This window comes from Lindgomyces ingoldianus (genome assembly GCF_010093535.1).
Source record: "Lindgomyces ingoldianus strain ATCC 200398 unplaced genomic scaffold BDR25scaffold_53, whole genome shotgun sequence".
Classification (NCBI taxonomy): Eukaryota; Fungi; Ascomycota; class Dothideomycetes; order Pleosporales; family Lindgomycetaceae; genus Lindgomyces; species Lindgomyces ingoldianus.
This window is the reverse complement of record NW_022985214.1, coordinates 44,952-72,482: the sequence shown is the minus strand read 5'-3', so window position 1 is coordinate 72,482 and position 27,531 is coordinate 44,952. Positions and strand designations below refer to the sequence as shown.

At 38.4% G+C, this 27,531-nt stretch overlaps 4 protein-coding genes across 4 annotated transcripts; 2 read left to right on the top strand and 2 right to left on the bottom strand.

Annotated features, from left to right (window-relative positions):
- Positions 1-9,176: 9,176 nt before the first annotated feature.
- On the bottom strand, positions 9,177-10,271 carry BDR25DRAFT_244232 (alpha/beta-hydrolase; the record flags this gene model as incomplete). Its single annotated transcript, XM_033685837.1, has 1 exon — positions 9,177-10,271. The coding sequence occupies one exon, from the start codon at positions 10,269-10,271 to the stop codon at positions 9,177-9,179; it is 1,095 nt and encodes a 364-aa protein (XP_033540714.1).
- A 495-nt stretch (positions 10,272-10,766) lies between these two features.
- On the bottom strand, positions 10,767-12,267 carry BDR25DRAFT_319609 (uncharacterized protein; the record flags this gene model as incomplete). The annotated part of the gene is made up of 7 exons (XM_033691841.1): positions 10,767-10,825; positions 10,947-11,062; positions 11,152-11,350; positions 11,403-11,467; positions 11,518-11,897; positions 11,944-12,023; positions 12,078-12,267. The coding sequence occupies 7 exons, from the start codon at positions 12,265-12,267 to the stop codon at positions 10,767-10,769; spliced, it is 1,089 nt and encodes a 362-aa protein (XP_033540713.1).
- A 1,081-nt stretch (positions 12,268-13,348) lies between these two features.
- On the top strand, positions 13,349-21,655 carry BDR25DRAFT_382974 (ketoacyl-synt-domain-containing protein; the record flags this gene model as incomplete). Its single annotated transcript, XM_033697801.1, has 12 exons — positions 13,349-13,519; positions 13,571-13,715; positions 13,770-14,038; positions 14,090-14,680; positions 14,728-15,286; positions 15,336-16,486; positions 16,725-18,271; positions 18,321-19,149; positions 19,186-19,285; positions 19,556-20,370; positions 20,423-20,743; positions 20,792-21,655. 12 exons carry the CDS (start codon positions 13,349-13,351, stop codon positions 21,653-21,655), a joined length of 7,362 nt encoding a protein of 2,453 aa, XP_033540712.1.
- A 1,417-nt stretch (positions 21,656-23,072) lies between these two features.
- On the top strand, positions 23,073-23,577 carry BDR25DRAFT_362281 (uncharacterized protein; the record flags this gene model as incomplete). Its single annotated transcript, XM_033696547.1, has 5 exons — positions 23,073-23,098; positions 23,149-23,171; positions 23,209-23,263; positions 23,315-23,495; positions 23,539-23,577. 5 exons carry the CDS (start codon positions 23,073-23,075, stop codon positions 23,575-23,577), a joined length of 324 nt encoding a protein of 107 aa, XP_033540711.1.
- Between the last annotated feature and the right edge of the window lie 3,954 nt (positions 23,578-27,531).

Below are 27,531 nucleotides of genomic sequence, written 5' to 3'. Positions count from 1 at the left end.
ATATTTATTTAGCTAAGTGTTTAATTAATTTCTATATATAAGTTCTTTTATATATACACTTTAAGTTAGAACTTACTAATAGTAGAAATCTTTACTACGCCTATGTTTTATAATGTACTTTACAGGCAAGTTGCTTACACACCTAAGTTGCTTACTTTTGCTAAGACCCTACTAAACTACTCTTTCTACACTAATGCATTCCCTACAACACTACTTAGATGTGCTAAAAGAATATTAGATATAGCTTACACTCTAAGCTTTTAAATAAGACATAAAACTTTTAAAGAAATATGCTATAGCTATATATATAGTTTTATAAAAAATAATAAATAACTATAGCGCTAGACAACTTTTATAAGCTAATTTTACAGCTAAATTATAAAGGCTAGGTAATAAAAAGAAGTAGGTAATTATTAAGACTATACTTAAGCTATATGCGCAAGGAATTTCCTCTTAGATAGCATTTATAGCTAATATAGCTAATTCTTTGCGCGCTAAGCGTAATCTAGGCTATGTTTATATAAACTAACCTAGTATGTTTATAAAGTGTTATTTAGAGCTTAAAGTAATATTTAAGCGTAAGTATAACTATAAAAAAGCTTTTTATAAAAGTCCTAGAGTAATTTAAAGCAGGTTTAGCCTTATAAAGAATATTAAAGCTAAGTATAGTATCTAGAATAATAACATGTATAACTTTAGTAAAATAGAGTTTATAATTAGCTAAATATCTTTTAACTATACTTACACTTAAAACTTTACTTTAAGCTCTAAATAACACTTTATAAATATACTAGGCTAGTTTATGTAAACATAGCCTAGATTACGCTTAGCGCACAAAGAATTAGCTATATTAGCTATAAATGCTATCTAAGAGGAAATTCCTTACGCATATAGCTTAAGTATAGTTTTAATAATTACCTGCTTCTTTTTACTACCTAGCCTTTATAATTTAGCTATAGAATTAGCTTATAAAGGTTGTCTAGTGCTGTAGTTATTTATTATTTTTTATAAAACTTTATATATAGCTATAGCATATTTCTTTAAGAGTTTTATGTCTTATTTAAAAGCTTAGAGTATAAGCTGTATCTAACATTCTTTTAGCGCGTCTAAGTAGTGTTGTGGGGAATGTATTAGTATAGAAAAGGTAGTTTAGTAGGGTCTTAGCAAAAGTAAGCAACTTAGGTGTGTAAGCAACTTGCCTGTAAAGTACGTTAGTTTACCTTAGTATACTGTACAGTATTAGTTGTTAAGAATAAACTGCTTAGCATTCTTTTTAAGTTTAATGCTGTAGATGTCCTCTCTTGTTACATAGTGTAAGTAAGTAGTAAAAGTAAAGTAGTTAATAGCTTTTTTAGCATCTTTACTTTCTTATTTTATTTTTTTTATATTATGTAAATTTTTTTCTTCTTAAAGTAACCTTTAAAGTCTTAGATATATAAAGTAATAGCTTTATATAATAAGTCTTATTATAAAAATTTTTATATAAAGTAATGTACTAGTTCTTTGCTTATATATAGTTATTATAAGAGTAGTTTAATAACTAACATTTTTTTTATAGCAGACAAAGCACTTCTTTATCTATGTGTAGTTGTCTCTAGATTATAGCCTAAACTTAAATAAAGATCTTCTATGTTGTCTTTTTTTATATAAAGAGAAGCTTTCTTTTTATTATGTAAACTCTTATTATATAGAGTTATATTAGTAGTTTATGTAGTATGCATTAGGCAGTTCCTAAAAGTATTAGTTTACTTTTTAGTCTATAGTAACTTAAAGTAAGGCTTATAAATTACTAAATAAGGCTTTATATAAAGGCTTAATAGTAAACATAGCATGTTCTAGTTCTAGTTATTCTTAATAAGCTTATACAACAGTAGTGTGTAGTAAAACATCTTTTTAAAATTCTATTTTTAGTGCTTTTTATATAAGTGTAAGCTTATTAATTATTATTTTAAAAACTTTATATAAACTTTTATTAAAGTTTTTTTATTAGTATTATATAAAAGTTATTATTATCTAGTTTATCTAGTACTAGCTATAGTTTACATTAGTGTTAAAGTAACTACTTAAAGTGTTATATAAATGCTTCTCGTTATATCTAGAGCCTATGTTATACATATAGTATATATTTATATAACTTTTTAAAATATCTAGAAATATGTTTATATACTAAGTTTTTTAGATATTTAGCTATTAATATAAATTAATAAAGATCTTTATTTTATTTATAAAAATATTATATAGTTAACTTATATAGTTATTATTTTTTTATGCTTTTTAAAATTATATAATTTTATTTACTAGAAGTTTTTCTTTAGCAGTTTTCCTTTAAAGTAAAAGTTTATATAAGTTATAATTTAGTATAGATTATATAGGTAGTATTAGTAGTGCATACACTACTGCAGGCAGTAGTGTGTATAATTAAGAGTGTGGAGCAGGCGTTAGGTAGAGTAGCATGTATTGTTTATACAGTAATTAGTGTAGTGCTAGCTAAGGTGTAAAAGTAGGTAATGCTAGTATGTTTAGTGTTGTTAGTAGCATTATGTTTAGTCTACTTCTATGTAAAGCTTTATATAGTAATAAAGGGTATATATAAAGCCTTTTTAGTGCAATTGCCTTTTTTTATGCTATATTATACAGCTTCTAGGCTTAGGTACTTTTAGTGCCTAGCTATAGTGTAATTTCTTTATCTTTTAGCACTTATATAAGCTCTCTTTTAAATATGTAGCTAAGTGCTAAAAAGTTTTATAGTGTCTATTTTTTAAAATCTTTTATATATAAACTTAGAAAAGTAGCGCCTTTTTAAGTTATTATATATAAATTAGTAATTATATAACTTATGTATAATTAAGTCTATAAGCTTATTAAAGCCTTTAACATGTTAATTTTATTATTTTAGTACTCTAGGCTAGTCTTATTTTATAGTGTTACCTCTAATATCTCTATATCTTTTATAAGTTATTTATATAATAAGAATTATTCTTTATTTTTTTTATTATTACATAGAGTTGTTAGTTGCTAGTAGAATTTTATTATAGTAGTATAGTTAATTACTTTTCTAGTAGATTACATAGGTACTGCTGTTGTCTAGCTGCTAGGTTGTGCAGCTTTAATAGCTTTAGTGTGCGTTTTACACTATCTCCTTTTTACTTTATACAGTAGCAGAGCTTACTGTATAATGTAAAGAATTAATCTACTATGTCTAAAGATAGGTAACAAAATAAAGTACTTTATAAAGTATAAGTACTTTGTTATTACTCTTACTAATTTATAGTTAATTAAATTAACTACTAATTAGTGTTAAATAGGCTCTAATAGCTAGCTACTTATAGTATAAGCGCTTAAGTAGCAAGAGTAAAAGTAGTGTACAGTGTGCACAGTGTACAAAGTAGGTAAGGTAAAGGCAACATGTTTCTAGTTCTATTACTCTTGTCTTTCCTCTGTATAGAAGAAAAAGGGGATATCTAGATGTTTACGCACAAAGGTTCGCGCACAAGCATTATGTGACATAGATACGTGGTCCTGCTCGTGCGCGATCGCTCGTATCCAGACCGTGACGCTGCTGCTGCGTACAGACACTAACACTTATATATATAAAAAAAGTTAGAGGATTCCTTAGCCTAATAAGATATGTGTAACACATAATTAAGAATTATTTAAAGATTACACTACTACTTACTAATACTACTACAAAAGAACTAGAACTTAGGCTAAAGTTTATTTAGACTCTTTACATAGAAGATGCTTTTTAGAAACTTAAAATAATTATAACTAGTACGCTAGTAGTAAAAATGTATTTACACCTTAAAACTAAGCTGTACACAGATGCATTGTTAAGAGCTAAAAGAGCAGTTTTTCTCTAAAAGTAGAAGAACAAATAATAGCATCTAGTAGCATACTATTTAGTAAAGTTCTTGCTAGCTAAACAGAAGTATAGCATCCTAGATAAAAAACTTAAGGCTATAGGAAATATGCTAAGAGCATAAAAAACTAAACTACAAAAAATAAAATAATAATTTATTATTTTTACTAATTATACTAATTTAGTTACTTTTGTAATAATAAAAAAACTGTTGCTAATGCATGTCTATTAGGCTATAGAATTAGCCTAGTTTAACTTTATAATAAAACATATAGTAAGCAGTAATAATTAACAGGTATACGTTTTAAGCTAACATACTAATTACTTTAAAAAAATAAAAAAGACACTAAAAAGTTTACACTATTTAAAAAAATAAGTAAAGAACTAGTCTATAATAGACTAAACTTAAAGAAAACAATCTAATCTCTTACTATAGCAGAACAGAGATAGAAAAACCTTGTTAAAGAATACTACAAGGCTACTATGTTTAGGCATTCTAGAATTAGAACACTTTAGAAAAAGACTAAAGCTATAATTTCTTAAAACGTTTTAAAACTAAAACAGTTGTGCATAGAAATTCTCTAGGAATGTAACATCTATAATAAAAACAACTTTAGGCAATATAAGATATATAAACACCTATAGCTAATTAAAGCCTCTAAGCAACTCTAAATAATAATAATAATAAACTTTATTATAAGACTTCTACTACTCTGAAAACTTAGAACAGAACAGCTCTGCAACATAGTAGCAGTTGCCTTAGACAAAACAATAGTATTCCTACAAATGTAGCTAATAAAAAAAGTATAATAGTTAAGAAATTTTTATATAAACTAAAATAAAATATATTTTTAGTTTATAGTTACTTATAAATTATTATCTTTAATAAAGATAAACTATTTGTAAGCAAGTTCTAGAAAGTAGTAATAAAATACCTAGAAGTTACACATAAGTTATCTACTACCTATTATCTATAAACAGACAGGCAGACAGAGAGAATAAACACTAAAATAGAATAGCATTTAAGAAAGTTTATTTTATATAACTAAATAAACTAGGCTAAATAGCTTTTTATAGCTTAACTAGCTTTTAACATAGTAAAATTAGCTATAATTAAAGAAACGCCTTATAAAGCTAACTTAGGCTATTATTTCTACTACACACTGCATAGAACATAACTAACTAATCTACTAGAAACAGTAACCTGCCTATCCTACTACCTTAAACTACACTAAAAGTTAGCAGTTAGAGCTAAAGTTAGCTATAAAAAAAATAAAACATAAATAAAACTGTCGCGTATACTAAGAGCCTTGGCTGGGGCTCGGAGCCTGGGACTAGGGCTTAGAGCCTGTGACGCAGCTCGGGATCTGGAGATATTATGTTCCGAAGCTCGGTGTATATAAGGAGAGCCTTCAGCTCTCTTAGATAGCAGAGTCACTTCATCTGATATTCTAAACAGCTACTGCCAGGCTATTTTATCCTCTATAAAAACTTAATAAAAAAACCTAAAAGTTTAACTAGAAGATTATGTGTATCTTAAAACTAAAAACTTTTATACTTTTAGGCTATTTTAAAAGCTTACTAAAAAACATATTAGTCTTTATAAAGTACTATAAATATAAAAAAATAACTATAAACTTAAGCTACTAAGAGAAATGTGTATACACTTATAGTTCTATATTTTTAAACTTAAGAATGCACTAAAGGAAATACTCCTCTTTCTAGCTAGTTAAAAAGATATAAAAGTTAAGTATAAAGTTAAGCAGATAGTTAACACTTGAAAAAAATTAATTTTTAGTAAAATAAAAAAATAGCTTACTAGTAAAAATATATAAAAGCTTAACGTACCTAACAGGTTAGCCAGCCACATAGGTTAGCCAGCCACTTTTGCTAAGCCCCTACCACACTCTACCTATCTACATAATGCCTTAATAACAACACTAGATTAAATCTTCTAAAGAACATTAAATATAGCTTACTTTTTAAGCTTTTAAATAAGACTTAAAACTTTCTTTATAACATGCTATAGCTATTTATAATGTCTCTTATATAACACTAAGTAATTAACGCGCTAGATAGCCTTTATAAGTAAAATGCTAGCCTAAATTAAGAAATCTAACTAAGCTTAAAAAAAGGTAGTTATTAAGTATATACTTAAGCTTATTATACATAGATTTCTCTTTAAGCTTATAGCTATAGCTAATATAGCTAATTTATTACGCGTAAAGTGTAATCTAGGCTAGGTTAGCTTAAACTAGCCTAGTATGTAAGTTAAGCTCTGCCCTAAGTTTATAATAAAGTTTAATTATAAGTATAATTATAAAAAAGTGCTTTATAAGAATTTAGAGGTTATCTAGACCTAGTTTTACCTAGTAGCTAACATAAAAGCTAAGTATAGTATCTAAAATAAAGACATATATAACTTTAATAAGTTAAGCTTTATAATAAGCTAGATATTAACTAGAGTAGTTATTATAGCTTTAAAGAAACAAAGACAGCTAAAAGTAATATAGTAAAGTAATAAAAAGTAGATAATAGTTATTTAAAGTATTAACATAATAAAGTAAGCTATTTTACTCTTTATTATTTTTAAGAGCTGCTATTACTTTTTTACTTAGTATAAAAAAAAGAATTTGCCTTAGACATAGATTATTATAGTCTTTAAAAACAGCTAGATAATAAATACGCTTAGCCTGTAGTAGTTAAAGCACTTTAATAAATATATAAAAAAAAGGTTATAGGCGCTTATTAGCTTTTTATTATTAATAGCTATAAAAGCTATAACTTACTTAATTTCTAGCAGTACTATAAAAAAATAAAATTATTACTATTTATATACTTTTACACTTATTACACCTTTTATAGCCTTTTAATGTAGGTTATTTTGCCTTTTTAAAAAAGTGTATAGGCGCTAAGCTAAAAATCTTATGTGTAACTAAATTACTTATATTATAAAACTTAAGTTTCTACTATACTTTATACACACTTATAATGTAGTAATTACTTTTAGTAATATCTAAAAAGGGTTTTAAGGCGCTAGTTTAGTCTTATTTAACCTAGAATAAGTTAAAATAGCTCTTAATATTTAGTTACATACTTTATTACTACTACTACTTATTAATAATAAGCCCTAGTAGTTATAAACTCTAAGTAATACTTTTAAATTTTTAGTTATAATTAATGCTTATAAAAGTAAATATTTTAAGGCATGTAAATAGCTTACTAATGTTTATAGTAAAAGCTTTTAAAAAAGTCTTAAAAAGGGTAGTAATTATTACACATAAGCTAGTGTTAGTGTAAAAAAAGATTACAGAGCTTTAAGCAGTAAATAAAGCTGCTATATAATATAGATTACATAAAAGAAAGCAGATTTAAGCAGAAAAGACTTTAATAGTTAAAAATAAGGCTTATTTAACTGCTTTAAAGAAGTTTAGAGCGCGTAGTAATAAAAAGAAGCTAAAGACATAAGTGCGCGCTAAAAAAAGTAAGCTAAGTTAAAAGTAATATAGGTAGTGTAATTAAACTAGGCATAACTTGCATATATATAAGAAAGTAGTAAAAGTAGACTCTAAATAATATCTTATGTTATATTACTTTATATAGGGCCAAAGTAGGCTGTTTTGCGCTAGAATAGGGTGGTTTTAGTAGGGGCTTGGCAAAAGTGGCCGCCTAACCTGTGTGGCCGGCCAACCTGTTAGGTACGTTATTAAAAACTTAATAAACACTCTCTAGCTTTTTAGAATTATTAGGTGTCTCTTCTAACTAAAACTAGCCTAGAGAAAGTTTCTTAGACTAAAAAAACACTATTATTAGCTGCTAAAAAAACAGCTACAGCATTAGATAGCAGTAATATAAGAAGCTTATAGCTCTATAATATAAGCTAAGAAAAAGAAAAGCTTTAAGCTTTTACCTTAAGCGCCTTAAGCTTATTTAAAGATAAGAAGTCTTTTTCTAGATATTTTACTTTTTAACTTTTAAAAAAGTTAAGCTACTTTTAATACTAAACTTTTTTAGCGCAAATTACTTACTACCTTTTTAAGTTTTCCTCTACTTTTTTTAATTTATGCTCTTTCTCTTGTTTTTATTAGACTTAAACGCCTTTTATCTTATAAAAAAGCTTTTTTTACTCTCTCTTTAAATAATCCTAGGCTGTGTTAGAAATAAAAGTGTTACACTTATTACTTTTCTCTACACATTTCACGCACTTTTACGCACTTATCTAAAGATAGAGTTAAAACACAAGAGAAGCTACTTAAGTAATAAGAACTACATAGTTACATTTTTATATAGTAAAAAAGATTAAGATAAGCAGCAGTGCGTAAATAGCGCACATAAGTAGACTAATAAGAAGACTAATAAGGCATAGTTAAAAAAAAGACATCTATAAAGTGTTTATAAAAGAGCACTTACTAGATAAAAGAAAATTCTAACACTTACAATAGTATAAGGAAAAAAGTAAGAATGCTAATAAAGAGAAAAGCCTATATTTTATAACCTATAATTAGACTATAAGCTACTAACTAGTTATGCCCTACTATTTAAATAAATAAGGCTAGAATTCTCTTGTTACTCTACCTAGCAAGTTACATACTCTAACCGACAAGGAATAGACAGAATTATTAGACTAGTGGATAGCAGAATGCATTATCTAATAAGCAAAGGACGTTTGCATGCTATGCATGCCATGCGCGCTGCTAGAACAGCGACGCTCACAGCGCGCAGAGCGCGCAACTAGAATACCTTATGTATATAGTTTAGATCCTAACTATTATAAGAGGGTTATAATTAAAGTTTAGTTTATTTTTATATAGACTAAGTAGTATTGCTACTTTATAATAAAAGCAATACTAAGTATATACTCTGCACTATATATACCTTTTATTTTGTTTTTTATAAAAGAACTGTTTAACCTAAGCACTTTATACTACTGTTAAAGGGCAAACTATAGTTAGCTACACCTCCCTTACCTAGCAACTACGCCTTAGCGGACTGTACACCCGCCTGAGACTAAGTTCCCTCCCTACGCTAACACCTAACCTACCTACAGGCCCGGAGTACTTCGGACACCATTTCTCCGAAGTAAAGATTATAACACTACTGCGGAACTGCAGAGCCTGTGCGCGCGTCCCCGCAAAGGAAAATTAGAATCAATTGCGCAGTAAGAGGTGAAGCACCTACATTCACCCGGGCTAGGTCACGTGAACTAGTTTCACTTGCGATAGAGAGCAGTAGTAGTTTGCACTGAAGTAAAACACTTTCCTTTATATTGTTATACGCTCCTGCCTCTACATTCTAGACGGAGTTGCTATATCTTAGGTTAGTCCCAACAATTAAAGAAGGCACCGGCTTGCTCAACCGCACTTTCGGCCTCCCCGATAAAGCCGATAAAGCTTCCAGCAACTAGAACATCATGCGGTGAGTTCTTCGTCTCCATGTACAGGAGCTTATTTCCCTCAAGCTCCTTCATTCGATCTGCAAACTTGCTGATATCATCGTAGAATAACTCCGCAGTTCCAGCATTGACAAATATCGGTACATGTGTACCAAATGGGTGCTTGACGGGGCGGAGATATCGATCTGCCTCCTCTCCATTTGATGTAGGCTCGTAGGCAGCCTTCCCCCATTGCAGCAGGCCAAGGCTCAGGAAATCAGTGCGAAGACTTTTGCTTTTAGCGTAGGCGGAGAGTGCATGCTGGCTAACATCTACCCAGGGTGACCAAAGCATCACTCCTCGTGGTGTAGGTAAGATCGCGGTATCTTGGATGTACCGTAATAAGCCAATGACCAGGTTGCCGCCAGCGGAATCACCGGAGATGATGATATTCTGCGGGTCTACGCCCTGCTCCAGAACATAACGATAGAACGAAATAACGTCTTGAACCGCCGCAGGAAACCTCGAATCCTCATTCCGGGATAGTCGATATTGAGCGTAGAAGGTAGCTGCACTCAACTTATCTGTAAAGATGCGTGCTGGAACCCTGCCAGTGTCCACCGGATCTGTCGCAGTGACGAATGCGCCACCTTGGAAGTGGATAACGACCTTACAAGACTTGATCTCACTCTTGCCGGGTTTTTCGGGAAACCAGATACCTGGCATAGGAGCCGGCTGGATCATGTTTGATTGAACTATTCCGGTGTAGAGTTCAGATGGCCCTGGTTGAACGAGTACGTAACGATCCTTGAGCCTCGATGCATTTGCAAAGTATGGCTGAAGATGGATCCGAGCGGCATATATATAAAAGAGTCGAAGCCATTCATTTCCAACAGCAGTTTGCACCGTCCATTCAGGAACAGGACGATATTTCTTTGCAACATACACGAGCGAAAGTGCTGCGAGATAGAGGGGGGCGGATGCAATAAGAATAAGCGTAGCGATCGCCTTAAGTGGCTGATGCGAAAGCAGTGGAGCCATAGCAAGATATTTGTCAACAAATAGTTCGAATAGTAGGATAGAAATGCTTGCTTAGATTCAGGACGCTCTTCAAGCAACTTTATTCGAGTTCAAGAATAATAGGTGTTGACCTTGACTCATACAAATTCTGCAAGAAGACGGAGATAACCCTGCAACGAGGTTTCTGTAGCAGCACCCATCGTCTACTAATCAAATATGTAATTAACGGTTCTTTGAGCTCGTAGGCCCTTGTATGTGCATCATGGTACTAGACTGCTGGATATTGCGGCACGGCATCGTACAAATATTGATTAAGGAACCTCCCCCTGCCTCTTTCTCCTGGTTCGCTAAATGTCTTTTGGATCACACATAACGAGCGCACATATATTGCGGCACAGTCTTCGAAGGATGCATTCATACATTTTGTCAAACATCGGTAATTCTGCACAGCCCTCATCGGATAGCTCTAGTACCAGCCGGGCACCCATTGGGGTTTTCATGACCAAAGGCCCTGAGCTAGCCTACACTGAGTTGGTGACGAGCAGGGATCCGGTAACACAATAAGAGGGTCAATTCTATTCGCGAATTATGCAAATTATGTTGGGGAGAATCAAGGAGATAACCCTAAACTAGGGGATTGGAACCAAAGCTTATTTCCGAAGAGCGGTTCACCGTGCCACCAAACAGAGAACGTACCACGACTAATACCATGGCAATGTGGTCTACATGTACGTCTCAAACCACATCCACTGCCTGCTTCACTTTGATCGATTTCGAAGGCAGAGACTCCATCTGTAAGTCTTTGCTTGCAGCTGCTGATGCCGTCTTAGAGCTTTCAGAGAGGAAATTGAATGACTCGTCATCAAGCTGCTACCAAGTGAGCTCCGCACAATCCTCATACCTTGGCTTCTTTGAAAGCCAATGGGACTCGACAGAGGAAGCCGGCGCGTTTGAAGATTTGAAAGAGGCGTAGAGCCTCTTAAATCTGCGGCCGATGGGGCCCCCAAGTGCAAACACCGGACCATATGTTGGCAAACAGCAGCAAATGATTGCTAAGCCAAGCTGGACTGTAGACCAAATCATTACCATCGCAACATTCACTGTGCGAAGGTTAGAATTCTGGAGGTAATAGAGGTAAAAACCCTAACTTACTAGAGGTATCGACATGCGGCAGCACCCATATGTACCTCAGCCTGACCATACTCGCGACACAGACGCTTGGAATTGAATTATTATGGATCCCAGTTACAGGAATTGATTCACTCACAATCCCCCCAGCAAGAATATAGCAGTGATCGATATTTTCTTTGATAGCGGTAGGTGGAGTGATCGAATCATCCCAATGGGTAGGCAAAGAATCGTAACATCTAAGATAAGATTCGTGAATTCGTAGCCTAACAGGGTCCTTGCAGGTGAGTGGCAGTACGGCGGGAGCGCCATCATATCCCAAAACGCATGAATTGGGCTACATTGGAAGACTAAGACGAACGATACAGTAGTAAACCAGACTAGGCATGTTGTCCCGGCACCGATCAATACGAGTGTGAAGCGGACGCTGACGGAAAAGATGGAGTGATAGAAGACGAGGATGCTCATTTTGACCGCTGTAATCACAGCACCAAACAGGATTTCAGTGGCGAAGAGCATCTATGGATATGTCAACACTGTAGAGAACTTAGATAGTCAGACTCACCTTCATGTAGTTCCTTGCCTCGACTGGAGACGATAGTAGGATAAAGTTGAATTGACCGGTGGGTGATCCGTTAAGGATATCTAGTTTTTGTGAGCGTACGATATTTCAATCAAAATCGTCCTCCGTCAACTTACAGTTTAGAAGTACGGCAAAGTACCCAAGGAAAAGTCCGAGAGAGAGCACGCAAAGCCACTCCGCTGGAGTTGGCGATTGGTGCAGACTCTTCCGCACAGCGAATCGAAGAACAACAGCTATGAAAGCCAATATACTCATCGCAACGCAAACGGTGAGATTAGCTCCTCCAGTAGCACTCAAGGTCTTCATTGTGGTTCGCCACTCGGTGGATAGTTTCCAACAAAACACGAGGAATTTTAGCTAAGAGTTGCAATTTTTTCTGGGTGTTTGCTAAACCCTCTCCACCCATATATGATAGTTACCATTCTAATTTAAGGGGGATTGGTTTCTTTCCACAGGAATCGAACTTAATCTTCCTCTCCTGCAAGTTTGAGGCCGGGAAACATGCGTCGGGGAACAAAACGGGCGTATTCGGGCTAACCCACCGGATATTAGGGCACAGTGACTTATGCTAGGAAGCGGTTAATCTATGAGTGGACTTCAAGTACGCTATTTTCTTGCATGTTTCGTTATGGACGGTCACGGGTGTTCCGCTAACGATGGGTTCATATTTGCTGGGATCCTTATCTCAGGATGCATCGAACCTTTGTAGGGAATCCAGTTAGAGCCGGCCACCAGATTTTAGGAGGTTAATGCAGTAGATTATCTAGCATTCCCCTATTTCTAGAATATTCCCGATCACACAAGGTGAGCGGAAAACTTCAAAAACCTCACCCATGGATGATGTGTTATACTATTTCTTTGTGACGTGTCTCACGATAGGATTAGCAGATTAGCCGCCCGTATTACATGGCTGATTTCAAATTGTATGCGGCCTTGGAATCCTGAGGTTGTCTCCAAACAGCAACGACCCCGGTCCCGACCAACGGTCTAATGAATACTGCATGGGTCCAACGGCGTAGCAATATGAGAGAGCGGGTTATGGCTGCCGCGCCGTCAACGGGCTTCGTCGAGTCCGTCTATCGACGAGGCCGGGACGGCCGAGAAAGTCCGAAAGTTAAAATAACCCCGTACAACTCGGAGAACTAGTTTGTAAACCAGTATTGGCTCCGCACTACCCAGGGCAAATGTGGCACAGAAACACTCTCCTACCAGACTGATCACATCCGCAGAGTAAATTTCTACGCCTTCCGACCCTCGCAAAGCCATCTCACAACTTTTTTCCAGCGAGATCGGTTTCACGTTATCATCGAACGATTCTACTATGCCAATCGAGTAACCACGGAATTCGCTACTGCAGCATACCATTTTCAAGAAAGAACTGGGCGTAATGGAGGCTATTGCTATCGTAGGATTCTCATTCCGCTTTCCTCAAGATGCTGACGATGTGAATGGTTTCTGGGATATCATTCTCAATGGGAAATCGACCATGACAGAGGTCCCAAAGAATAGATGGGATATCAATGGATACTACTCTCACGATCAGTCAAAACTCGACTCTGTAAGCTTTGTTTTTATATATATATGTAGGTATTCCATAAAGTCGAAATAGCTCCCTTGCCGCGGAGGACATTTCATGAGGAATGATGTCGCCAAATTTGATGCTGCGTTTTTCTCTATGAATGAATCGGAGGCCAAGGCCATGGATCCACAGCTCCGTGGGCTGTTAGAGGTAACTTTCTGCGCTCTCGAGAATGGTATGTGAACATACGTTACGAAACCGTCACAAAATGTTAACTGAAAAACTCCAGCGGGTATCAAATTAGACGGTGTGCGTGGTTCCAAGACGTCCGTGTTTGTTGGGAATATTTCCTCAGACTATGAACGACTCTATGGGCATGACGAAGAGATCCAATCACCCTATAAAGCGACTGGAGTTTCCAACGCAATGCTTTCTAATCGCCTGAGTTGGTTCTATGACTTGAGGGGACCTAGCATGACCGTGGACACGGCATGCTCAAGCAGCTTAGTCGCTCTTCACCTCGCATGTCAAAACATACGTGTAGGGGAGTCTAACATGGTAAGTAGTATCCCTTCGACCGGACGTGACACCATCTGAGCGCCCGTATAGAGCTTAGTCTGTGGTTCAAATCTTTACTTTGACCCGAGAGCAAGTGCCATTCCCCTCTCTAATCAAGGATTCTTATCCCAGAATAGCACCAGCAAGAGCTTTGATGAAGCCGCAGACGGATACTCAAAGGGTGAGGGTCTCGCAGTAATCGTACTTAAACGTGTGTCCGAGGCACTTCGCGATGGTGATACAATTCGTGCAGTAATCCGAGGCACTGGTGCGAATCAAGATGGCCGAACCCCGTCAATAGCCCAGCATAACCCCGAGGCCCAAGCCGATCTCATACGAAGAGTATACAACGATTTCGACATAGATCCCGGGGTCACACGGTACTTCGAAGCTCATGGAACGGGAACAACAGTGGGAGACCCCATTGAGGCCGATGCAATTCAGCGTGTCTTCGGATGCTATCGCTCAAGGGCTGATCCCCTCTATATTGGTTCAACTAAGGCAAACATTGGACATTTGGGAGCGACCAGTGGTCTAGCTGGAATGATCAAAACCGTTCTCGTCCTTGAGAAGGGAATTATTCCTCCCATAGCGCTGCTAGAAAACCTCAACAAGAAGATAGACCCAAGCTGGAGCCTGGAGGTACGTACGGAACTGAAGTACCTTGAATGTTACTTACTGGCTGCTAGTTTCCTACAGCGCCTCTTCCATGGCCAGGAGTTGGCGTTCGGCGCGCCTCCGTCAATGCATTTGGTTACGGTGGGGCCAATGCTCACATCGTTATCGATGATGGCCGAAGTTTTCTGCTCGAACATGCACCCTTCAAACTGATTGATACGTTCGATGCCCCAGTATCGAAGCACCTGTTGGTGTGGTCCACCGCAGACGCCAGCGGTTTCGGCAGACTCGCCTGCCAACTATCCCGGAATGTTTCTGGAAAATGTACCGAGGACCAATCTGAGTACCTGCATGATCTTGCATATACACTATCCGAAAGGCGCACCCTATTTCCATGGAGATCTTTCGCTTTAGCAGAGAACTGTACCGACCTGCAAGAGAATATCATTCATAGTCTGCTAAAGCCGATGCGCTCGTCAACCGCACCGAATATCCATTTTATTTTCACAGGCCAAGGTGCGCAGTGGGCCGGTATGGGTATGGAGCTCCTCCGATATCCGATCTTTGAAAGCAGTATGCACGCTGCCGACGTTCATTTCCGTGCCCTTGGGTCTAGTTGGTCGTTGATAGGTAAGCACTCTGAAGTACTACCGGCAATTCTTTGGCTGAACTACTCTAGATGAGTTAAGGGCGTTGAACTCATCTCGAATAAATGACCCTGAAATAGCTCAGCCGGCATGCACTGCGTTGCAAGTTGCTTTAGTGGACCTTCTAGCCGATTGGAACATACATCCACACTCAGTTGTGGGACACTCTTCGGGAGAAGTCGCGGCAGCTTACAGTGCTGGCTCTATCTCAAAAGAATCGGCATGGACCATCGCATACTTCCGAGGCTCCATAGCCTGTCGCCCCCAGTCGACCACAAGTGGTTGCCAGGGTGCCATGATGACTGTCGCACTCTCAGTCACTGAATTACGTCCGTACTTGGAAGAATATACTAAACGCCCAAAAGATTGCCATGGTGTATCCGTTGGATGCATCAACAGTCCACGAAATACGACATTAACCGGCTCAGCGGTATCCATCGAAGCCCTCAAGAAACGGCTGGATGAAAATCAAGTCTTCACTCGGAAACTCAACATTCCCGTGGCCTATCATTCTATCCACATGCTGCAGTTTGTGCATCAGTACCGCGAATCACTCAAGGGTGCTATCTCGTACGATGATGCTCGACAACATCCCATCTCCACCCTTTTCTCGTCTGTCACAGGCCAACCCCTTTCCTCCGAAGAACTCCTTGACCCTGAATATTGGGTGAGAAATTTACTTTCTCCGGTAGTATTTGAGGACGCAATTCGCCGTTTGCGAAATGATGCGAATGATCGAACTGGACATGGGGCCAGCTCGAAAGCGATAAATTGCCTAATCGAAGTTGGACCCCATCCCGCTTTACAAAGATGTGTGTTGGATATATTTCATGAGACCCCGGATCTCGAGTACCACCGATCGCTCCGGCGTAACACTCCTGCCGTCTCCAGCCTGAAAGAGCTTGGTGGAAGCTTGTTCATGCGTGGCTATCCGGTCGACGTCAAGAAGATAAATCAAGAGAATTCGAGGCGTCATCCGCGGCTTCTGACTGACCTTCCCGCATATTCCTTCAATCATTCCCAATCCTATTGGCTAGAGAGTCGGCTTTCAAGAAACCGACGGTTCCGGAAATTACGCAGACACGAGCTAGTGGGCAGACCCTCTGATGATTGGAACTCCCACGAAGCAAAATGGCGTTTCACCATTCGCGTACGCGAGCATGAATGGGTCAAACACCACGTAGTAAGTTCTGTGTTTAAGGGAATCTGGAAGAAGCATGCTAATGTGAGAGAAGATGGACGAATCGCAGTTGTACCCAGCCGCTGGGATGCTCGTTATGCCAGTGGAAGCCGCTCGACAACTCAACCCTGCGCGCGGGCCCATTAGCGGATACCATCTCAGAGACGTGATGATATACAACACAATCGAGGTCCCTGACAACGAAGAAGGCGTCGAGGTCTAGCTACACATGAGTGTTCAGGTTAGCACAGCTCCAGGAGGCAAACAACAGCCAAGCTGGGCATACCGTATTTACGTCCTCGAACAAGAAGATTTCCGATTGATCTCATCGGGATGTATTTTGATTGAGCTGGCTGATCCCTCAGATATCGTCGCTTCTTCATCAGCTAAGGACAAAACGCGTCAGAAATACAAGACTCTTTACAAGCGTGCCCTTGCCGAGTGTACGAACCCGTTCTCGTCGAACGAATTTTACGAGACGCTTAAGGCTCTTGGAGCTCGATTTGGTCCTTCTTTCCGCAACCTTCAGCATATTTTCTTCGACAACGGAGGTAGCCAAGCTATTGCGAGCATGAAATTAGATCATTGGAGGACCACATTTCCCACCGTACAAATTGAAGAGCATGTAATTCATCCTACGGCACTTGATGTCCTCTTCCAGCTTCCATATGCCGCAATGTCCAAAGGAAGCGAACACGCAGTACCGCTGATGATTCCAACGAAGGTCGAGCATGTCTGGATCTCTCATGATCTTCTATCAATCCCGAATGAGGTGGGTCTTTCTCTTTATGCCCGAACAATTCGACGAGAGATCAGAGAGGTGGAGTTCATAACTGAACTCCTGAATACCAGGACGTGGGAACCTCTAATCTCCTTCAAATCATTCCGATTGGCGGCCGTCAATTCCCCAAGCTCCACACCTACCTCCACTAATGAGATCCGCCGCTTATGCTATCGGTTTGACTGGAAGCCTGACATAAGCCTTGTAGGAGGTGAACAAATCATGGAATACTGCCGTGCTGCGACCGAGAAACTTGACAACCCCGTTGATCCTGTGGATGACGAAGTCTGCCTTTATTTTCTGTCGCAAGCAATCGAACAATTGGAATCCGTAGGGTTCCAACCTGGGAGCCTTCACTTGCGGAAGTACGTAGAATGGGCCAAAGACTTCCTAAACAAACCGCAAGCACAAGATACGAGCGGCTTGAAGAGATTGAAAGGGCTGAGCGAAGTAGATATAGATGATTTCCTGCATACTTATGCGGCAGGTTCCCCTTCAAGAGGCGCCTACCTCCGATTCGGTCAGAATTTACCTCTCATTCTGCGTGGTCACATTGATGCTCTTCATCTGCTGTTTAATGAAGGCCTGGCCGCAGAGATCTACAACGGCCCGGTATTCTCCTACAGCATACGGAGGTTGACGGCATATCTGGATCTACTCGCTCACAAGGACTCTAGCCTCGACATCCTCGAGGTTGGCGCCGGAACTGGAAGCGGCACAAAGCACATCTTGCACACTTTGTCGCTACACGGAGAATGGGAAAGTAAAACACCCAGGTATAACACATACCACTTCTCTGACATTTCTCCTTCCTTCTTCGAGGATGCTCGTGTGCAATTTGAGACCCATGCCGACCGTATGCAGTTCAAGCTGCTAGACATTGAGCGCACTCCATTCGACCAAGGCTTTTCCCATGCACAATACGACGTAATAGTAGGCGTCTCCGTGCTTCATGCCACAAAGAGCATTGACGAAACTCTGCACAATCTGAAAAGCCTTTTGAAACCGTAAGTCTCGGTTAACATTTATGGCGTGAAAGCTACTAATCATGTCTAGTGGAGGCCATTTACTATTAACAGAGCCCACCAACATCCGAAGCGTAGTAATTCCGTTCGTTTCTGGGGTATTAGCTGGTTGGTGGCGATCTAGCGTGTCGCATAACGCACTAAGCCCTCTCTATACCAGGGATGAATGGAACGACGCGCTCATTCGTACTGGATTCACCGGTTTGGAAGTGTTCCTATCAGATGAATCAAATGATACGCATCACGTCTTCAGTTTCATTGCTTCCAAAGCATGCAATATTGAGAAACGCGCGAGTGATCTTCCCCCAGTCATTGTCGTAGCCGGTGAGACATCACTTCAGCAACGAATCTCGGCTCATGTTCAATCGAGCCTGCTAGAATATGGTTTCATGGATTGCCGCATCACTGACTTCAACTCTCTATCGGACTTGAACCTTTCTGGATTTGCTTGCATATCACTACTGGAGTTCGAGCGTTCTTTTCTGACAGGGATGAGCGAGCAAAGTTATACGACTCTCAGACGCTTATTCGGCACAGCTAACCACCTCATTTGGGTAACAGGCGGAGGCGGCGAGCAAGCAAGCCGGCCTGAGGCCGACGTCATTTCAGGCCTCGGAAAGACAACCTCAATCGAGAGACCGGAGCTGAAGTTTTGTCATCTGGATGTTCAAGAGGACTTGATTATACCCCCCAGTGTTGCGGAGCTCCTACTGGGTTCCATAACACAAGATGCACGAAACTGCGAGATAGATGTGGTCGAAAATCGTGGGCTCTTGTACATTCCTAGGGTTGTGGAGGCTGTGGATATCAACGCCATGTACTGGGCAGCGTTTGGTCGAAAGAACCCCGCTCTGACCTTCGTCGGTTCTCAATCAACTGACTACCTAGAATTGCAGGTAACACCCGGACAACTTGGTAGTATCCACTACATTGCCCATGACACATTCGATTCATCAATCGAATGTGGAGAAGTTATTGTGGAGGTAAAGGCAACCGGTATTAATTTCAAGGATGTCATGGTTGTCGCACGTGTCTCACGCGATATCATACCCATGTACTGCACTATTCACTCATTAGGCATAGCTCCTCTCTCGTACAGTATATAGTCAGCCCAGAGCTCTATCGAGCTCCTCAGACCTTACAATACACTCATTCCACCTTGTTTGGATCTCGCTCCCTTGTCGAGTCGTTTGCCATATGTCCCCTCCTCAGCTCATGCAAGAATGGTTGCCTTGGGCCAGATTTCCGATACACACATTGGTCAAGAATTTGCTGGTGTCGTCAGCCAGGCCAGCCCCGATACGCTCATTCAAATCGGCGCTCGGGTCTGCGGAATTGTAAGAGGGAGTTTCAAATCGCACGTTCGCATCCACGAGAGGAATCTCATCGAGATACCCAAAGCTGTCAATTTCGTTGAAGCGGCGTCGATTCCAGTAGCATTTACTACAGCACAGTACGGCTTGGTCCATCTTGCCAGGCTGCGGAGAGGAGAATCTATTCTCATACACGCTGCCGCGGGCGCTGTTGGTCAAGCCGCAATCCAGATTGCTCAGAAGCATGGCGCTGATATATACGTCACTGTCAGTTCCGACAGAAAGAAAAAACTTCTGATGGATAAGTATCACTTGGAGGACACGCACTTTTTTTCAAGCCGGAATTCTTCATTCCCGCAACATATTATGGATGCGACAAAAGGTCGTGGAATCGACGTAGTCTTAAACTCTTTAGCAGGTGGAGGCCTTACCGAGACATGGAGATGTATGGCACCCCTTGGTAGGTTTATTGAGATTGGGAAACGGGATATTGACGCTTTCGCACACCTTCCCATGGCTCCATTTTCCAAGAATGTTACCTTCTCATCACTGGATATTGCAACTGTCTATCAGCATGACGTTCGTCTCATGGGGCAACTGATGGAAGAGATAGAGTGCATGCTCTCGACAACACCACCGGAAATATCTACGCCCTACCCTTTGCGGGTGTTTAAGCGGTCTGAGTTCGAGGGTGCGTTTCGATCCTTGCAGACTGGAATGAATAGCGGGAAAGCAGTTGTGGATTGGGCGGTCGAAGACAACATCCGGGTCGGTACAAAGAAATCGATGATGCTTAACATAAAGCTGACTTACATTTCAGATTATCCCAAAGAGCGTTCACAAGTACAAGTTCGACTTGGATGCCACTTATATCATCAGTGGCGGCTTGGGAGGGATAGGTCGAAGTATTGCTCGATGGATGGCTGAGCGGGGAGCGAAGAACTTAATTTTGCTTTCCCGCACAGGAGCTGGCACATCTAAAGCATGTGCTCTGCTCAATGAACTGAAGGAACGAGGTGTAAGAGTGGAGGCTCCACCCTGTGACATCTCAGACCAAAGTGCTCTTAGCACTGTTCTAGCACACTGCGAAAGGATCATGCCACACATCAAAGGATGCATCCAAGCATCTATGGTAATCAATGTAAGCCAATATCATCACTCCGCGATGACTTGTACCGACACAAATCAGAATTCCAAGTTTGACCGCATGACGCTGCACGACTTCAACGCTGCCTTGCCATCGAAGATTTCCGGCACCTGGAATCTTCACCACTTGCTTCCTTCCGGAATGGATTTCTTTATTCTCTTAGCATCTCTTGCCGGGGTCCACGGTGCAAGCGCGCAAGCAAACTATGCTGCCGCATGTTCTTTCCAGGATGCATTTGCACGCTACCGGCATAGTCTTGGAGAAAGGTGTACGTCTCTAGACTTGGGAGTAGTCTCGTCCGTCGGATATATTGCGGAGAGAATCGACGTTGCAAAAAAGCTTACACTGTCTTACACTGGTCATGACCAAATGGATGAGCGGGACCTTGACTTCGTCGTCGAGCAAGCCATCACTAATCCGACACCAAAATCCTCGACTGGTTGGGATACTCAAGTCCTCGCCGCCATGACCACTCCAGCTATGGTCAAGAAGAGCGGACTTCTAGAAGAGCATGCCTGGATGCAAAAACCCTCATTCCGACACCTCTACCAGATCGACAAAGGCCACAACTCAATCTATGGCACACCTTGGGCCAAGACCAACTATGAGCAGCTGCTGCAATCATCTTGTGATTTAAAGGAGGCTGGAGATGTGATTGCATCAGCCTTGATCCAGAGACTGTCACGCTCGCTCTCTGTGCTGGAGGAAGACATTGATGCACATAAACCAGCGCATGCTTTTGGAGTCGACAGCCTAGTTGCAGTGGAGCTGAAATTCTGGTTCCAGAATGAGATCAAAGCTAACTTAACAATATTGCAAATACTAGGTGGGAGCTCCATTCAGGAGCTAGGAAATCTAGCGGCAGAGAAAAGCGAATACTGTTCGAAGGCGTGGGATAACGTTTAATAACCTAGGCTAGGTGCACTATAATTAGACAACGTTTTTAGCATCTATTGTGTGCGTTAATCCGTGCAATGTCTTGGTATTCGTGTCGCGTCTTTTCCGCCTCACTAAATCTATAAGAACTTTAACTAATCGACAATTTGCCTCTATCTATGCCTAAATATCTGTTATTTTAGTTAGATATTAAAGCTGTACATACTTCTAAAATAAGAAATAATAAAGCTGAATTTTAGAAGTCTAAAATAGCCTTTAGTAAACAATTTGTAGCGAAAAAGCTATAGCTATAGCAGCTACGCGTTTAAGTACTTGGGCTTCCTGTTAACTGTTAGCTAGAGCTTTTGCTACAGCAGCCTCTAATGCACCTTTTAGAGGTTAAAAAGCTAGTAAATTAAATAAGTAGATAAGAAAAAAAGTTACTTTTATAAATAAGCAGCGTGCTGCTGCTTTAACAACTACTATTAGTAGTAGAGCTAGAGTGTTAACTATTACTTTACTAGCAATTGTCTCTATCATCTAAAAAGCCTAACTACAAGATAGATATAAAGTATATTTTACTTGTAAATAAAAACTAGATAGTTAATACTATAGTAGTAAACAGTACTACTGCTATAGAGTTAAGTTGCCTCTTAGGGCAAGAATGTATATTATATATATATATATATATATATTGTTGTCTTAACTTCTGCCCTTAAGGCTTACCTCTAGAGGCAAGAACTCCTAGCTCTAAATCTATTGCCTCTAGCCTCTAGCTTAAAGGCTTGCCTCTTAAGGCAAGAGCTTCCTGCTGTAACGATCCTTATGAATCGTTCCGTCTCGGGTCGCCGGAACCTCCAGAAGGCCCGACCCCTGCTATTACCTCTATTACCTCTATTCCCTCATGTATTTAGTCGCACCTCCCCCCTGTAGCTAGCTCAGTAGTTTTCTGATATCCTCTGTACAAGGCCTATAGGTGTTAATGGCATTCCCAGGTTCTAAGTCCCCACGCACTCCCATATGCCTCTGAGTGGATTCCCACCGCATTCGGACCCATTGTCTTGCCTGCGCCGTTACACCTGCCCTGTATCTATGCCTCTAGCCTCTAGACTAAAGGCTTGCCCCTAGGGGTAAGAGCTTTCTCCTCTATATTCTTACGTGTAGCTTCTGTCTAAAAGGCTTGCCCTAATGCACAAGCTTCCTGCCCCCTACACTCTTACCTCTTAGAGTAAGAACTAAAGTAGCTTTACTAAAACTAATAACTATCTATGCTTTCTTTCTATTTTTAGACTTACGTGTAAGGCCGAGATGGTGCTTACGTGCGACGGGTATATATACTATTCTGTACGCAATAATTAACGTTGGTTAATTATTCGCACCTTTTTAGTTGTATTAGCGTAGTGGTACAGAGCCCCGTCCTTACATAATAATTAACCAACAGCAGGGTATGGTTAGTGTTCGACCCCCACCTCGGTCAGCTTTAAGCTAGTTTTTAGACTGAAACGTGAGGCAGCCTCTTCTAGCGCCACGTTGTTGCTGCTAGAAGGTCTAGTGCATATAGCTTAGCTGGCGTGGCCACTAAGCGTTGCGTCGTGTTTATCCCGCGCCTCTAGGCCGCAGGTGGTCAGCCTCTAGCCGGTAACCAAGTTAATAGTAGAAAGATAGTGTTGTGTTTGTCGCGTTTCTCAGTTACGCGTTGCGGGAACAGACTTTTGTCTTAGCACTGTACCTAAGCAACGCTCAACCCATATGCTATCGTAACTGTGGAATATCATCCCAATTAACCCTGCTGGAGTTTTCTGAAGAGACATTAACTTATTGCGCATCTGCAGTAAGTCTTCTACACTGCAGAAGGATAATTCACTATTTTGTGGACTATCTTAGTTTCCACGCACTACTACCACCCACACTAGCTCTCGCAGCATGCGGTTGCTTACCTCTTTGTGCTCTAAATCCTGTAGTTAGTGTCGCACGTGTCTCACGCAATATCATACCCATGTACTACACTATTCACTTATTAGGCATAGCTCCTATCTTGTACAGTATATAGTTAGCTTAGAGCTCTATTAAGCTTCTTAGACCTTATAATACACTTGTTTAATCTACCTTGTTTAGATCTTACTACCTTATTAACTTGCTTTCTATAGAACTCTTCCTTAGCTTATGTAAGACTAGTAAGTAGTAAGAATGTTATAACTTATTATTACTCTCTCTGCCTCTTTTGCCTGCTTTGCTAGCAACCTCTAGACCCTCTCTAGTTGTTAGCTTAACTATATCGCCTGCCCCTACAACCTTCTCTGCTCCTCTGCCTAGCTACATCTTAAGTAGAATCTTTGCAGTTATTTTATCTATCTTATCTAATTATTTTAAAATTGCAATTTTATATTTATTCTACTTAATATTTGCCTTTTTTTTACCTACTTAAATCTATTAAATCTGTTTAGCAACTTTAGCATCTTTGCTAGTTATTAGATGTACAGCTAGCAGTAGACAGTTTGTTTATAGATTTTATTACTAAGTAGTTTATTAAAGTTTATCCTTCTAAAAAATTAAAACCTAAATAGTTATTTAAAAGCTAATTTTTATAAGTGTTTTAGTAAGTACATTTATAAGAATCTAGGGCTTATATGCAATAAAATTAGTAAGCCTCTAAGAATAGTGTTGCTGTAGGTATTATTATTAATTATGTTTCTTTCTAGCATCTACTGCTGCTGCTGTTGTAGGAAATTTTCTTAGCCTACCTAAAAGCTTTTTAAGGGGATTAATAAATAGCATAATATAAATAATATTATAATAGTTAATAATTAAAAGGCTTTTACTGCTTATTAACACTTTTAAATTCTAAAACTGCTTAAATCTAGTTAGCATAGTAACAGCACACCTCTTATTACATTATCTTATGCGCTAACGCTAACACCCCTTGCCTAAATAGTAGGCTATAATAGCTTAGCACAGTAAGCAAATGCCTAATAACATAGTAAATTTAATAAGAAGAAAGAATAATCTTCTTACTATTAAATAAAGTTTAGAAGTACTTAACTAACTTACATATAGTTTAAAGGCAGGGCTATTAATATCCTAGCATAGCGCTACTAGGTCTTACTCTGTTAGAGGGAGGGTATAGAAAAAGGTTACTGTAACCTTTTTCTAAACTACCTCTTCTCTAATTATCCTAGCTGTGTACTATAGTTTACAGAGATATACTGTAGTTTACAGTAATATGCTTTTACTTATGCTGCTAGTTAATCCTAGCTAATAATCTTAGGCACTAGCCTATTACATAGGCATTCTATCTACGCCTATGTTCTAGGTATAGTATTCTATGCAATTACATCACCCTAATAAGCAGCCCTAGCGTAAAATATAGCATATTATTATTTTTATAACTATAGATAAAGACTGTTTAATTTTACAAAAAGCCTTAATGCAGCTAGCACGCCTTACTAAGTGCGTAATGCTATTCCTAACTACCTACTATATATATGCATACTATATTACAAAATCTAGCTTATAGGGCCTTTATAAAACATTTTTGTCTATTATCTATGTACTACTAACTGCTAGAGGTGGGTGCTGTTTAATTCTACTAAAAACCTAAATGTAGTAAGCGCTTAATGCTAGCTAAGTACTATAATGCTATTCCTAACTACCTATAAACTATATGTATGCATACTATATTACAGAATCTAGCTTACAGAGCCTTTATAAAACAGTTCTATCTATTATCTATGTACTACTAACTGCTAAAGGTGGATAGTGTTTAATTCTACTAAAAACCTAAATGCAGCTAGCGCCTAATACTAGCTAAGTACTACAATGCTATTCTTAACTACCTATAAACTATATGTATGCATACTATATTACAGAATCTAGCTTTTAGAGCCTTTGTAAAATGTTTCTGTCTATTATCTATGTACTACTAACAGCTAGAGGTGGATAGTGTTTAATTCCACTAAAAACCTAAATGCAGCTAGCGCCTAATGCTAGCTAAGTACTACAATGCTATTCCTAACTACCTATAAACTATACAGATGCATATAATATTACAGAATCTAGCTTACAGAGCATTTGTAAAATGTTTCTGTCTATTATCTACCTACTACTAACTGCTAGAGGTGGATAGTGTTTAATTCTACTAAAAACCTAAATGTAGCTAGCGCCTACTGCTAGCTAAGTACTATAATGCTATTTCTAACTACCTACAAACTATATAAATACATACAATATTACAGAATCTAGCTTGCAGAGCCTTTATAAAACGTCTCTGCCTATTTTCTACTTACTACTAACTGCTAGAGGTAGATGGCGTTTAATTCTACTAAAAACCTAAATGCAGCTAGCGCTTAATGCCAGCTTAGTACCATAATGCTATTCCTAACTACCTACAAACTGTATAGATGCATACAAAATTATAAAATCTAGCTTGCAGAGCCTTTAGAAAACATTTCTGTCTATTATCTATGTACTACTAACAGCTAGAGGTGGATAGTGTTTAATTCTACTAAAACCCTAAATGCAGCTAGCGCCCTTTGCTGCCTTACTAAATAATCCTCTTTCTAAAAACAGTTAAGACCTCTCTAATGCCTACCTTTTAACTACTCTCTCTTCTGCCACAACGCCTATATAGCTTAACCGCTGCCTGCCTGTAGCTTTTAAACCTGTTTTCGTCCCTTTGCGCGAAAAAAACCCTACTGTCCCAGGTCTAACCTTATGCCTGTTTCTGTGGTTTATAGTATAGTATATTATACTTTGTATGTTCTGCTTTTATTAGTTAAACTATTAATAGCTGCTATTTTTTACTGTAACTTTTTAACGCTTCTGCGCATTACTTTATAGCCTACTTAGTAATTACTAGCTTTATTATTTTATATAAGTTGTCTACTACACTTTTCTTTCTTAGCGCTAGGTTTTATGCTACTTTTAGAATATAAAAAATTAATTTATAAACAGCCTAAGTAATTATAAATGTAGGTTTTAAGCTTATTTTTTTAAAATCTTTAGTGTTAAACTGCACTAGGCATTTATACTATAGATGTAGGCTAGCTAACTTAATAATAAGAATGTTACGATTGTGCACAAGTAAGGTTATAGAGCTTCACAGAAGTCTAGTTTAATTACTATGTAAGGTATTATAGTAGGTACAAGACATTATGTAAGGAACAGAAAGGTTTAGAAAGAAATTAGTAATTAAATACTTATTTTAAAAGTCTAAGCGCTTTAAGTATAAATTAAGCCTATTTTAGGTTTAGTTAGTGTTAAGGCAGTTTATGCTTAAGTTTATGTCTATGTTATGTTATATTTATGTTAAACGTGCACTAATAATACTCTAGTACACGTCTAATATAGTTATGTCTAGGATCTAGGGAGGATACTGTGACAGTACCCCCCTCTTATTAGGAAGGGAATCCTTTACATTAGTAGTTCTAGCATTAGGTTGTCTTTGTTAGGGTACAGGTTTAGTTTAGATAGGTATTAGGCGTAGAATTAAGTTACTGCAGAGCTCTTTTATAAAGCTTCTATAAGTTTCTATAACAGTTTGTTATATCTAGTTTATTTTATAAAGTATTTATAAATATGTTTTTTTTTGTTAAACTAAATTTATTTAATGTCTTTTATAACATATTTTAGTTTATTATTTATAATAATAAGTTTAGGTAGCAGGTTTAGCTATCTAAGTAGATAGTTAGATTTAAAGGCTACTTAGCGTAGCAATAATACATAGAACACAGGGTGTATCTTTATGCTGTTAGGTAGGATTAATTAGTAAGTGTGTAATAAAACTATATAGGCTACTATAAAGGGGCTAAAGTTCTTCTAATTAAGTTTTTTTAATTATTAGTTTATTTAGATATTTCTAGCGTCTAGCTAGACCTTCTTACTAGCTGCATACATAGGGGCAGAGGTTT